General features: G+C 39.1%; 1 protein-coding gene across 2 annotated transcripts; it reads right to left on the reverse strand.

Annotated features, from left to right (window-relative positions):
• Positions 1 to 518: 518 nt before the first annotated feature.
• On the reverse strand, positions 519 to 13,832 carry atp5po (ATP synthase peripheral stalk subunit OSCP). Of its 2 annotated transcripts, none has more exons than XM_069888994.1 (7): positions 13,725 to 13,832; positions 8,888 to 8,938; positions 7,671 to 7,781; positions 5,467 to 5,596; positions 2,245 to 2,357; positions 1,943 to 2,029; positions 519 to 750 (listed from the first exon to the last, which is right to left on the reverse strand). In XM_069888994.1, exons 1-7 carry the CDS (start codon positions 13,752 to 13,754, stop codon positions 637 to 639), a joined length of 636 nt encoding a protein of 211 aa, XP_069745095.1. In that variant the 5' UTR covers positions 13,755 to 13,832; the 3' UTR covers positions 519 to 636. The 2 variants fall into 2 exon arrangements, with proteins under 2 accessions (XP_069745095.1, XP_069745094.1); XM_069888993.1 differs by lacking the exon at positions 13,725 to 13,832 and adding an exon at positions 13,552 to 13,687.
• Positions 13,833 to 14,234: the final 402 nt, after the last annotated feature.

The raw sequence follows: 14,234 nt of genomic DNA on the forward strand, positions 1-14,234 counted from the left end.
TGCAGCTCTCGAGTTCATGGAACCGAATGGTTCTGGTGTAATCCAAATTGGCGTGAGTGGATAACATGACTGCATTGTTCACAGCCACGTCCAGTAATTGCTCAAGACAAGCTAAATCATATCCATCTTTAAGTTTTTTCAATAATTTACCCTTCACTAGGTCAGATTGTGGGTGGTGCAGTTAGTACAATGCTATTACAGTGCCAGTGACCCAGGTTTAAATTTAGTACTGTTTGTAAGAAGTTTGGACTTTCTCTACGTGGGTTTTCCCCTGTGCTCCCATCTTCCAAAAACGCTCAGGGTTTGGACATTAATTGGTGTATTTGGGGAAGCACAGGCTTGTGGGCCAGAAGGGACTGTTACCGGGCTGTAACTAAATTTTTAAAAATGTATAAACATGACAATTGTTCAATTCCATTCCTTAGACAATTTAGCAGTCTTTATCAGCAAGAGCAAGACCTGGACAACATTGAAGCCCTGTTTGCCAAGTACATTTATTAAATGATTGCAGTGAACAGTTTCAGAAGAGGAGGAATTTTATTTTTTTGTTCATTATGTAGACATTGACCACTGTAAATAGTGAAACAAATTTACATTAAACATTCAATAGAAAATCCAGATCAGAGAGCACTGCTGCTATATAGCTTCATTTATTAGTTTGCTCAGTTTCTGAATTTTAGTTTTCGTGGACATATCGGCATACTTGTCACCGATGCTGACAATCATTCCACCCAGTATTGAAGGATCGGTCTAGCATTAAAAAAGAAAAAAAAAATTAAAACAAGATAGCAATGCATCTTCCTGCAGTTTAAAAAACATTTTCCTGTTACCAAATTCAAGAGGTATTCCATCTGGATTTCTCGGGTTGCATCGATTTCAACTCAGACCAGAACTGCAGAGATTAAACAAAATTTGGCAGTCTGTGCAAAATTTGCTGTTCCCATCTGGGCAAGTAGCAGGTACATAATGGAAACATACTACTTTGGTTTATTCAAGAGGGGATAGGAAGGAAGTACTGAAGGACACTTAGGGTCTTAAGGACTTTTGGAGGTCCATCAGTATAGACAGCCCATTGAGAAGATTTATCATGTTTTTATGGTTGAATTGCACTTAATGTACACATCAAATCTCACATGAATACGGTCAAGGGTAGTGAATTATTAATTTCACAAAACAGAACAGAGGCACGAAATATCCATAAAGTCGAATCTGAACTGGTTTCTAAATCCCAACCTCAGGATTACTTGATTGTTAACCACCATCACAGAACTACTACCACAAATAAAATGTGTTAAATTTTGTCTGTGCACTCTTCCAGCAAGTCTTGATATCATGTCCTCAAAATGTAGTGACCTTTATGTTAAATATTCCCATCAGAAATTTGAGAAATGGATTTCCTATATTTACAGAAATGTGCAGTTGTATTTATCCCTTTCCCTAATAGTAGCCAATTATACATCTCCCAGCTTCTTAACTTGCACCCAATAAACAGCATAGAATAAGGCCATTGATCCAACTCATTCAAATCCCTAATGCTTCCCCCAAGCAGTGAATGCATACCTCGAGTTTTTAAAAGTTAGAGATACAAGGAAAGTGAAGTTTGATGGGTTGTATCTGTGGGCTAACTGGATTGCTCCAAGGAGAGGGCGCAAGCTCAGTGGACAAAAGATCTTCCGAGCTATGCAACTGCACTTTTCCACCAGCCTTCTTCCACTGCACTTTGCTCAAACCTTTCAGCGTAACCTGTTCTTTCTGTTATTAAACTTCAATTTATCCACATTTAACAAGAAATTCTCCTATATTTATAAACTTCTATTGCAGTTCCCAAATAATTGGAATCATTCCCACATTCACACTATCAATTTCTTTCAACCTCGACAAATCCTCTTTTGGCCCCCTCTAAACAGCCAATTCAGGTCAATTACTTATGCTTCAGCCTTACCTTGGTCTCCAGTTTCAGGGTTTCATTTTTTTTGAGGAAACCATTAAGAGCAGCCTTTAACTCTGTAAGATTTGCTTCATCCAGAGGCTGTAAAATGAAGAAGATTTTCAAATAAACTTCAACCAATAACCATTTTCAATGTTGTTGAAGGTTTAACTTTGGGCTCGAACCTTTCACTTAGATTCCCAATTAAGGAATTCATTTTATTATTTATTTGTTGGCCAAGATAAAATCAGCAGAAGTGAACTTCAAGGTTCACTATATATTATTAATACAACTGTGCAATGAAGAATTCATTTTACCTGAGCAGTAATGACTGAGCAGAGAACTTCCCCACGATGAGCACTCATAATCTTACTGAACGCCATAGCAACGTCAGGGGTTTGACGCAATCGTCCATTCTCGGCTAACAAATCTGAAGGCAATGAATAAGATTTCACTCTTTATCAGTAGTCATATTCTGGAAATCAGATCAGTTGCAATATTTGAAACAGAATGAAAGATGTCAAGAGGCAAACATGGTATTTTAAAGAAATGAATGCATTCTTTAATACCCTCCTTATCTGTGAACAATTTCCTCCCTTTCCCTGAACTCACGATGGAACTCATTGCCAAATGAGTCACCACCAGTTCTCTAACTGCAAAGGATATCAAATTTCCCCATGACACTTTGCTTGTTGGCAATGCCAAAATCTTAAAGTGTATTTTAATCATAATTGACAATTAGTATTAGTGATGCAATTTTGCATATACGTAAATATTGTTCAGTCTTTCTTGAGAGTTATTTGAAGGCAAATACAAAAATATTAACATTTTACCATTGCAAAAGTAATTTACTCAGTTTTCATAGTCAAATACAAAGAACTGTTAAATTTTGTTTTGTTGGTACCAGACAAAATCAGTGGTAATAAAGTTATAGAAAACCATTAGAATTATTATGTCTTCCCAAAGAAAAGTGGATAAACATTAGAAGCAGAGAAGATTGTGAGCTATGAAATGATACAAGGTAGTATAGATTTGTTTTGGATTAGTCCCGAACCAGTGCAGATACATAGAGCCACATTTTAAAATTGCAAAATCATACGCTTCTGGTTCTCCAGATAACTGGAACATAACTCTGGTTTTATTGTGGAAAATTTTAGATTCTGAAAAAAATACTGCTCTGAGACCTTTTGCAAAACAACTATCCTGTCCTTTTTTTCCCTTTTGCCAAAGGTTTAAATGTGCTGTTCAACAAAAACACATTGGATTACAGACACTGTAATCTTCTAACTATCTCACTTATTAGCATCTAATCTTGTCAAGATGATGTTTTCAGCTTGTATCCAGCTACTGTATGATTGTTGATTTCTTTATTTGGCCAATGAATGTATTTACTTGCTAAACTGCAGATAGTTTCCCAACAAATTCTACTGAATATAATTAGAGTATGTTTCCCCGTAGCGAAGTTCTGAATACCCTGGAAAGATCCAAAAATCAAACTTTTTTGTGGCCCCAACATGACATCACAAGTTGAAAAAAAAAATCATCCGACCTGCCCATGTGGGCTCCGATGCTCTGTTGGCGCCATTTTCATAATAACAGAGCTCTCATGTACTGTACAAAGATATATTTGCAAATGGCAAAAAGGTGTGCAGATAGCACTATGGATGTTAGTGAAAAGAAAAAGAGGAAGCGTTTATGTTTCTCTATGGAAAAGAAAGTTGAGCTGTTGGAGAAACTGGACATCGAATGGAAGAAAAACATTGCATAAAGCTAAAAGTGAAGATCTCGATCGTGTATTGATGGAGTGGATCCGACAGCGTCACAGTGAACACGTGCCATTTTAATGGTTTGTTGATCATGAAACAAGTTAAGCTCTAATCATGATCTGAAAATTGAAGGGAACTGTGAATATTCAACAGGCTGGTTGAGTAAATTTAGGAAAAGTCACGGCATTAAGTTGTTAAAAATTAGTGCTGATAAAGCATCTGCTGATCATGAAGCAGCAAAAAAATTTATTGAAGAGTTTGCCAAGATCGTCGCTGGTGGAAATCTGATGCCAGAATAAGTCTATAATGTTGATGAAACATCACTGTTTTGGCGTTATTACCCCAAAAGAGCACTGGTTACAGCTGATGAGATAGGCACTACAGGATGCCAAGGACAGAATGCTGGAATGTGTTAATGCAGTAAGCACGTATAAGTGTAAGCTTGCTGTGATAGGCAAAAGCTTGCGTCCTCGTTTTAAAGGAGTGAATTTCTTACCAATCCGTTATTATGCAAAAAAGGCACGGGTCGCCAGGGATAGCTTTTCTGATTGGTTTAACAAACATTTTGTGCCAGCGGGTCATGCTCACTGCAGGGAAGCTGGACTGGATGATGACTGCAAGATTTTTTTTTTATTCCTCGACAACTGTTCTACTCATCCTCCAGATGAAAATCTCATCAAACATAATGTTCATGTCATGTACCTCCCCCCAAATGTGACTTCCTTAATCCAGCCATGTGACCAAGGTATCCTTAAATCAATGAAGTGTGAATATAAAAACACTTTCTTGAACAACATGCTGTCAGCAGTGAACAGAGGCTTTGGTGTGGTGGGTTTCCAAAAGGAGTTTACAATAAAGGATGCCATTTATGCTGCTCCCAATGCTCGGAACAAAGTGACAAAAGACATAGTTGTACATGCCTGACACAATCTCTGGCCTCAGAGACGATGATGAACAAGATGGGGATTTTGAAGGTTTCCGTATGTCAGCTGAGAAAAAAATGGTGTCTGATCTCCTTACATATGCATAAGATGTACGTTCAGAATCCATCAGAAAGCTGAAAGTGGCTATTGAAGAAGTTTTTAACATCGATAATGAGGCCCCAGTTGTTCATTCATTGACTGATGATGAAATATCTGAAACAGTTCTGCACCAAGGTGAGCACGATGGAGATGATTTAGTTAACGTTGCAGAAAAAGTGCCTATAGATGACATGGTGAGAAGGTGTGATGGACTTATTGAAGGAGTAGAGCAGCGTGCATTCATAACAGAACAAGAAACATGTCCGTTTATAAAAACCAGAGAGACCATCCAAGACAAAAACCATTGTCAATGAGCCAGATGGCACTGGAGGAAACATTTGAAAAATCCATCGAGGAAAATAACTAGTGTTTGGTGCTGCGTTTATCTTATTTTGTAAACAGAGATCGTTGTTTTTTTTGTACGTATTAAACATTATTTCGTGCTCAAAAAACCTGTGGGTGTTTTTTGCTGTTGTTGAACCGCTGATACAAATATTCCGCTGATGCCATTGTTTCGATAACTGAAAAACATCCGGCCCCAAGCGTTTTGGATACAAGGAAGCATACTGTATAGTCAATTCATAAAGATGTGCGTCATTTTTTAAAAAAAAACATTCAAATTATTTTTAAATAAAATTTAACCAGGTTATTATTCTCCTTGCTAATATTTATTTTGTTCGGTATTCTGTTGTTACAATTTAGCATGTGTTCCTAAATTAAAATTATTGTGAGACAACAATAAAGTACTTACTGATCAAGTTGATCATAATTGGGGAAATTTTCTGTTTTGTCAAGACATCATTGACTGTTTTTTGCTTGATATTGCGCTTAACATGGGGATTGGTCAGCACTCCATAGAACTTGGAATCTTTCATTAATGACTGGAAAAGAATATGGAGATAAGATTAATTGAAGGAATCTAGAATGACTAAAATAGCCAAAACACAGAAGTCACAGAACACTCAGTGCTTTAACATTGACAAACTACAAATGGGAAAATTTGAAATTCATTTTCATTCCTATGGGCATGCGAAGTCGTCAAGTTAAAAAAAACCCTGTAAGCTATTGTTGATCAATTCCTGCCCAAGTGAAAGCAAGGCACTTACTTTCAAACATGACAATGAAAATTAAGTGAAAGCCATTTGATAACAAATGCACAATTAAAGACTTTCCATTCACATGAATGGGCAATAAACCACCGACATGACCTCACTTTCTCTTCTTCTGCACTAATTTATTTTTAAGTGGAATTTATAGCAATATTTGCACCTGTAATACTGCCGCAAAACGAGTTTTGTGACCTGTTCGTGACAATAAGTTCTGATTCTTCTGAAATAAAACGGCTGGTTGGCAACATTAAATAGCAGGTAGAGTGGGAGGATGGGTCAGCTCATGATCAGAATGGTGAACAGACTCAATGGGCCAATTTCTGCTCCTATTCTCGTAGAGAAAAGTTCGTTGGAATTGTCACATCTATGGTTCTCAAATCAACAACTGCTTCATGACAGAGAAGATGTTGAGATGTTTCCATCAGTGGAAGAATCCTGAATGGGGGATATAGTTACAAGATAAAGAGCAGTCCAATTAAAACTCTAGAAACAACATTTGGCCGAGTGTGGTGACGCTATGGGATTCTGTATCCTTCAGGTTGAATTACTGGGAGCATTTAAAGATTACTTTTTAAAAGATCATTGAATTGAGGGCAGAAGAGGAAATGTAGCCTAGGGCACAGCAGCCACGATCATATTGAATGGTGGGAAGGCTACTCTTAACACTAAAATCCCTTATATCTGGCAGACATGGAGATTGAAAGATGCCGAATAAGTGCATTTTTCAATTGCTCGAGACTTAATCTTGCAATGGCTTAACTAATACACCTGTATTAAGTATGAACAGTTTAAAGTACAATAATACTCTACTTACACTGAACAAACTTCACTTGCATGAATAAATAAACCTTAAAGCATTTTACTTTATTTTCAGTCACATCCTTTGAAAACGTTTCACTTTTACTGCATCTGCAGGTTCCCTCCTGTCAATGTAGCCGCCTGCTCTTAAGTTTACAGAGAAAGCCTCTGACCGTGCGTCTTTTAACTAAGCAGGGATATGGAGACACTTTAATAGTCACCCAAATGGCGAGTGGCATCGACCAGCTCTACACCCTGGGTGACGCCATTTTATTCAAACACAACTTTATTCAAGCAGCTGGTACGAGCAAAACATGACCAAGGCTGAATATTTTCTCCCATCTTCACCAAAAATTTATGTATTACTTCATTTACTTTTCCAATTTTAAACTTATGTACTTTTTAAAAAAAACTATCATCTTATTCTTATTTATTTTAACTTTCATTATTTATTTTCTTTGATTTTCTTTTTGCTGGTTGCTTGAATTCCAAATACCTGGGCTTTACTGTATTCTCTTTCTGTTATGCAAGCTCAGTTGTACAATTGTAAAACATTTACACAAGTATTAGGTGGTTCTACCTGTACCATTTTTAAAATGGTATTTTCAAATTCATCAATCAACTTTAAAATAACATTCTGAGTTGAAGTGTACATGACAATTAACCTGATCAATTTACATTTGATAGAAATACTTTCGAGCCAGACAATTTACAATATTACATTTTAATTGAATGCATGTTTTTTGTTAAAGTAAGCCCTTTGAAGCTGCTTCTTTCCCCCCCACCCCCCCCCCCCCCCCACACCACTCCTCAGCTGAACTCATTAGCCATGAGCAAGTACACCATTTCAGCCTTTGTCATTCAATACAGCTATTATGGGTGACAGAAGCATCTAAGTAATATTTTAGCACCAATTTTTTACATCATGGTGAATCACATTTCATTAATTCTCTTGTATTTTAAAAGTGTAAAAACTATATGGAAGCTTCCAACACAAATTAATTTTTCTTTTATTAAATATAAATCATAAAGCAAAAATCCAAATTACATTAATCTTCTGTAGTTCCTGCTCCACTTGGTCCAGTTTCTTCTGCTTGCTGGCAGCTGAGTACAAAGCAGTAGCATATCTACCTTCAATGCCATAGACTTGAATAGGTGGCTGGATGCAAAAACAATAGGTATTACATGGAGCATCTCAACTCAAACCCAAGGTCATGTACAGTAAGAAAAATAAAAGCTGAACTCTAATATTACATTCATAATTAAAAGTTGTTTGGTATCCTTTTATTAATTCAAAAAAGTGACCAGTTCATCCTCAACTGCCTCTGAACTGAGCAGCTTGTAAAGCCATTTAAGCAGGAAACTCAGATTCAACCATGTTACTATGGGTCTGAAGTCACATAAAAATGAGACTAGAAATCAGTCACCCAAGAAAGAAGAAAATCATGGCACTTTCACACTTGACAAAGGCTTCAAAAGCAATTCACAAAAAGAAAATGAAAACATTTCCTCCATTCAGCCCAAATTTTAATTTTTATACATTTTTAATCTTAAATTTAGACATACAGCACAGTAACAGGCCCATTCGGCACACAAAATCGTGCCGCCCAATTATACTCAATTAACCCAGAACCCCAGTTTTGAAGGATGGAAGAAAACCGGAGCACCTGGAGGAAACCCATGCAGACACGGAGAGAATGTATAAACTCCTTATAGTCAATGCTGGATTCAAAGCTCAGTCCCAGTCGCTAGTGCTGCAAGACCATTGCACTAATTGCTACGCTAACCCTGCCACCCTATGCTTCTTGTTATGAATGACTGGAAAGTCTAATATGCGGCTGGGATAAATATGTGGGCCAAAATTGAATCATTAAGTTTAATTTTGAGATGCCACGTGGTAAATGGCCCTTCTGGCCTCTGGGTCTTTGCCGCCCACATACACGCGTGTGATCAAATAACATGCAAACCCTGTATGTCTTTAGAATGTGAGAGGAAACTGAAGCAGCTGGAGGAAACCCATTTGGACATAGGGAAAATGTATATACTCCTTACACTGGCAGATTCAAACTCCGGTCGCTTGTGCAGTTAATAGTGTTACGACAATCCCTACGCTAACCATGTCGCTCACAAATAACCAGGAAGCAATCTTACAGAAGGAAGACCATGAGACCAATGTAATTATGCAAAATTTATCTCTTACAAAACTACATTTCTAATGACTTTACCAAACTTTAAAAGCTTTGAAATGTATTTGAAATTTTATACCATAACTAATTTGCTTGCTGGGTTGACCACCGAGGTGCTGAAGGAACGAGCCTAAAAATGTTAAGAGAAATATACATCAGATTTAGTTCACATTTGTTAATTTGCATTATCAAATATGGAAACAAAAACACTGCATATGATGTGAGGCATCAAACCAAATAAAATATTGGGATACATCAAGCTCGCGTGCAGAAAAGAAACTGCAAGGATGTTGTGTGGATCTCAGATATGAATTCACTGATTTTGGTTTTGGAAGATAGAATTTTCATTGTACAGTATCAAAAAATTGTTCCCAATAGATTTGAAAGATCCCTATTGTCACACAAACTCTTAAACTTGGTTAAGTTAGATAACTTACCTTTACTGCAGTCCATTAAACATTAAAACCAGATCAGTGTTTTGACTGAAAGCAAATTACATTGATCAACTTTTTAAAATTTGCTTTTTATTCTGTACTCACTAGGTTTTTTAGTCATTTACATAACTGGAAATTGAAACCCCTTTACTCCTCTCAAGAAAATATTTTATTTTCGCTTTGTCTGATCTCAAGTGGAATAACGAACGTCCTCAGTAATTATTTCCAAAATAGATAAATAACCAGGATATACAAGTCCCCATTCCTTCATCCAATACATAGGGGAAAGCATGCTGTTCCAGTAACAATCTCCGGAACAAGGTAGGCAATTGAAGAACAAATCCTTTATACCTAATCTTTTCCAAAAATCACTTATCAATTCACTGATTTCTGGTGATTTTAGAGAAGGCAGCAAGGGTCAGTGCACACGTGAAACAGCAGGGATTACATCCAATTCACTATCTCATGTTCGGTAATGATAACAAGTTTACAGGTGGTCCCCGACATACGTCTTGAGTTCTGTTCTGACCGATCGGTCAGATGTCGAGATGGACGCAAGTTGGATGTGTTACTCTGGGCCTGCGCTCACCTCCCTCACTGGTTCTGCCACTACCTTCGTATCCCAAAAAACAAAATATGTAAGGCGGCAGCTATGTCTCAATGCCCTCCTGGTGAGTGGCCACTGACATGTTGATCCGTTAAAATAAACAGCCCCTAGATCTGCATAAGTTTTGTATTTACATATGTTTTCTTTATTGTTAAAAATTTATACAGGGGGTTGGTCGTATGTATGGATGGTCGTAACTAGCATAGGTCATAAGTAGGGGACGTTTGTATTGTCATATACATTGTAAATATGCACCAAAATTCTTGCTTGATGCAACCGAACAGGCACTTCATAAAAAAAAACACAATGAATAATTCAAATAAAGAAGGGTCAATCAAAACAAAGGATACATCAATAAATATGCAGTTATCCAATTGTAAGAAAAATAAAGACTTTAGTGCAGACAGTTCTTTTGTAGTATTACAGCAGTCATTGAGAAATGTAATAAGGGGAGGTTCAAGAACCTGATAGCTGTTGCAAAGAAACTAACCTCTGTTTGCTATCTTTTGTAGCCATCTGCATTCCTGAACAATCAAATTACCAAACAGGACTGTGATGCAACCAGGGGACAAAAATCTGGTAGTCTTAACATTAGTCACCAAGGCACATTCCACAATGCATCTGTGAAAGATTTATATGGAGTATTTGATGACATGCTAAATCATTCCTTATTCCTTAGAAAGTAGAGGTGTTTACATGGAGGTGAGGGGGTCAGAGGGTTATTGGCGGTGAGCGAGAGGTTTGAGCTAGTGGAGTTGTTCTAGTGAACCGGTGCGGACTCGAAAGGCTGACATGGCCTGTTTCCGCTCTGTAAATGGTTATATGGTTATGGTTAAATGGAGCAGATCATCCCTCCCCGAGATGTGGGATTGGCGGAATGAGAGGACGAGGAGCATGTTGCGCAAAGAGAAGGCGGCGAGGACAGGTAGGGAAGGCGAAGTGGATGCCGTGGCAGTGGCAAGGGATGATTGTGGGGTGAAGGGTCGAAGTAGGTAAATTTTAATGGGGGAGGGCAATTTCAGTGCTTACCCTAGGCACTATTCTCCCTAAATACACCACTGCTCTTGTACTCAGTGCCCTTACCAGGCAAAAGTGCAAATCACTCTCTTTGCCACTCTCATGGAACTCTGTACCTTATACCCCAAGTTTCTCAGGACCCTATCATTCATCATGCATGACCTGCCCTGCTTTAACCTACCAAAGTGCAATTCCTCATACTTGTCCAAGTTAAGATCTTGGCCCACTTTCCTAGTTTCTTTTCCTAGATGCTGTTGTAATTTTACATAATCTTTCTCACCGTCCACGTACCACAAAATCTTGTGTCATTCACAAATTAATTAATCATGCTAACTATGTTTTCATCAGTCATTATCTAGATGACAAAAAGTGGACCAACCACTGAACCCTGTGGCACAGGCCTCCATTACCTCTTTCCAACCATCAAGTCGAACCTGTATCCAACTCGCCCTAAATCCCATGCAATCTAATCTTTCAGACCAGTCTACCATGCAGGACCTTGTCAAAGGCTTATGTGGCTAACATCTACTGTCCAACCTCATCAATCCTTTTCACCTCTTAAAATTCAATCAAATTCATCAAATATGATTTCCCATACATAAAGCCATGCTGATTGTCCCTCTACAGTCTTTCCAAATGCAGGTAGATCCATCCTCTCGGAATTCTCTCTGGTGACTAATGTTAAGACTACCAGATTTTTGTCCCCTGGCTTGTCCCTGATGGCTATTCTTAAAGAAAGGCACATTATTCACCCTCCAGTCTTCTGGCACTTCGCACGCGCTTAGTTTCTTTCTTTCTCTTCCAATAATTCCTTGGCTACACGATCAGGGCCCAGTTATTTACTTTAATGCATTTTAAGATCCTCAGCACCTCCTCATCTGTAACATTGTCTCTCTCCAAGATATCGCTATTTACTTCCCCAGGGTTACTTGCCTCCATGTCTTTCTCCTGGGTAAATGCAGTTGAAAATTGCCCATTCAGGGCCTCATCTTGGCTCCACATATTGATCCGTACAGGCCTTATTCTTTCCTTGGTTTCTCTTTTGCCTGGAATATACTTGTGAAATCTCCTTAGGATTCTCCTTAACTTTATCTACCAGAGGCATCACCTTCTATCCCTCTTATGAATTCCTATATCCTTTAAACTGCTTCAAGGGTTTCAGTTGATTTCAACAGTTCATAACTAACATATGCCTCCTTTTCCTTGACCAGATTCTCAACATCGCAGGTCGTCCAGGGTTCTCCAATTCTCCAAATTTTGCTCTTCATTCCAGCAGGAATAAGCTTTCCCTATCTCCCTTTTAAAAGAAGCCTACTTGCTACATGCCCCTTTACCTGTAATTAACATCTCCCAATCAATTTTTGTAAATTCCTGTCTTATGCCATCAAAATGTGCCTTGTGAGCAAGTCCTTTTTTTTTCCATAACTAAAGGTTATAACTGGTCCCTACTGATCAGTTATGAAAAAAAAAGGACTTGCTCACAAGGCAGAGTCCCAATCGAAACAAGGCACATTTTGATGGCATAAGACAGGAATTTACAAAAATTGATTGGGAGATGTTAATTTAACAAATTCCATCCCATCTTTGCCTTGTAGGTTGTCAGATTCCTGGTCCATAAGAGGGAAGTTTAAAATCACCTGCTAGAAAAACCTTATAATTCCTACAGCTGTCTGTGATCTACTGACACATTTCCTAACTATGGGTGGGGGCAGGGGGGGGGGGGGGCGCAGGTTAGAATACAACCCTAAAGTATCCATTCCTTTGGCTCACTGGGTGATCCCCAAGAATATTCATTCTGAGTACTGCTTTGATGATTTCCTTAATTAAAAATCCAATACCCCCACTTCACATACCTCCACTATCTTGTCAGTAGTCAAAGTACCCTGGAACATTGAGGTGCCAGTCATGAATCTCACAACCACATTTCTTTTCTTGCTATAATATTCTAGACCAATTTGACTAACCATGCACCAAGTTCACCCTCCTTACCTGATCTGCTCCGGAATTAAAATAAATGCAGTCAAGTCTGTCAGACTTTGAGTTATTTGACTTGACCCTGCCTGTCACGTCTATCAAATTTAACATCCAAGTTAACCTCAGCTTGTTCAACTGATACACTAATGTTTTGTATCCATTCCCTGCCAGATCAATTTATATCCCTTCGAGTAACATCTCCCTGCAGAATACTGGCATGCCTCTGTTTCAGGTTCAACCTGACCCTCTTGTACAAGTCCCTGAAAGAAAGTCTAATGATCCAAGAACCCAAATCCCTTTCTGCTGCGCAGACCCATAGTCACATCTTTAACTGTGCCACATGGCATCTCTAGCAATGTGGCACAGGGAGCAATCCTGAGATTTTAACCCAGAGCTTCTGAGCTCCTTAAATTCTCCTTGCAGGTCTCTCGTATCCTGCCCATGTCGTTGGTACCAACATGGACCGCCACCCCTGGATGCCCACTCCCCCCTTCAGCAGGTCTGCTCCGACAGCTGATTTACAACAGAACAACTTGGGGTGCCAGTGCTGCGATTTTCCTCTGAAAGGTGACCCACTCCCAGCAAAATCCATGATGGGAGTGGGTAGCCTTTGAAGAGGGGAATTGCAGCCTGGGGCTCCTCTCCCTGGCTGCCCCTCCCTTCAATCTGCGTGAAGCTGAGAATTGCTGAACCGACTTGATATAACCATACCTTGTCAAATCCCACTCTGGTAAATGTGACCCCCATTACAGTCAACATGACTGCCAAGCCACTACTCAAAGCAGATTCAATTGAAATGGTAAAAGATGAACGATATTTAACAATCAATCTTCCATTCACAACGCATCAAAATGAACTGAATTAAAACCCTCTTCCTCCTTCACCTTCAGACCAAATCTCACTGGCGCAGCCATTTTCTTTCCCCCTCCGAGGTAGGTCAGCCCAAGGCCGGAGCTGCGCACGCGCAGTTGTCCCGGGGCATGACGGGGAGATTGGGGGGCGGAGGCGCATGCTCGCTCAAGCGGAGACTCCAGTCCCCAGAAGGCGCCGGCCCGGATGCAGAAGGGCGTTCTGGGAAAGGTTCTGGCCCTTCGGAGTTTGTCTCCTTCCGCAAAGACCCTGAGGAATTTACAATGTGGTTAGAACAGAGAAAGCTGCACTTGTTAGAAACAAAATGCTGGAACTAACCGCCAGGTCAGTGATGGATTCATTCCTCTGAAGTTGTCCTTTACTTGTCTGACCTGTGTTCGTTCCAGCATTTTGCTTGACCATGTAAACCAGTTATGTATCTGATTTAGTGAAAGGAGCGAAATGCATCTCTTTCTAGATGTTGCCATGTGTTGGACAATAACAAGTACGGACCCTGTGGTCTGCCCCACAGGTTAGCAAGGTTT

This window comes from Narcine bancroftii, chromosome 7 (assembly GCF_036971445.1).
Source record: "Narcine bancroftii isolate sNarBan1 chromosome 7, sNarBan1.hap1, whole genome shotgun sequence".
NCBI lineage: Eukaryota > Metazoa > Chordata > Chondrichthyes > Torpediniformes > Narcinidae > Narcine > Narcine bancroftii.

What these genes read in the sequence shown, in the direction of transcription:
- atp5po (XM_069888993.1), bottom strand. Translation starts at nt 13,599, where the DNA reads ATGTTGACTGTAATGGGGGTCACATTTACCAGAGTGGGATTTGACAAG. An exon ending in CCAGAGTGGGATTTGACAAG is followed by an intron (nt 8,939 to 13,551) that starts GTATGGTTATAT and finishes TAACATTTTTAG; the next exon opens with GCTCGTTCCTTCAGCACCTC. An exon ending in CAGCAAGCAAATTAGTTATG is followed by an intron (nt 7,782 to 8,887) that starts GTATAAAATTTC and finishes TTTTGCATCCAG; the next exon opens with CCACCTATTCAAGTCTATGG.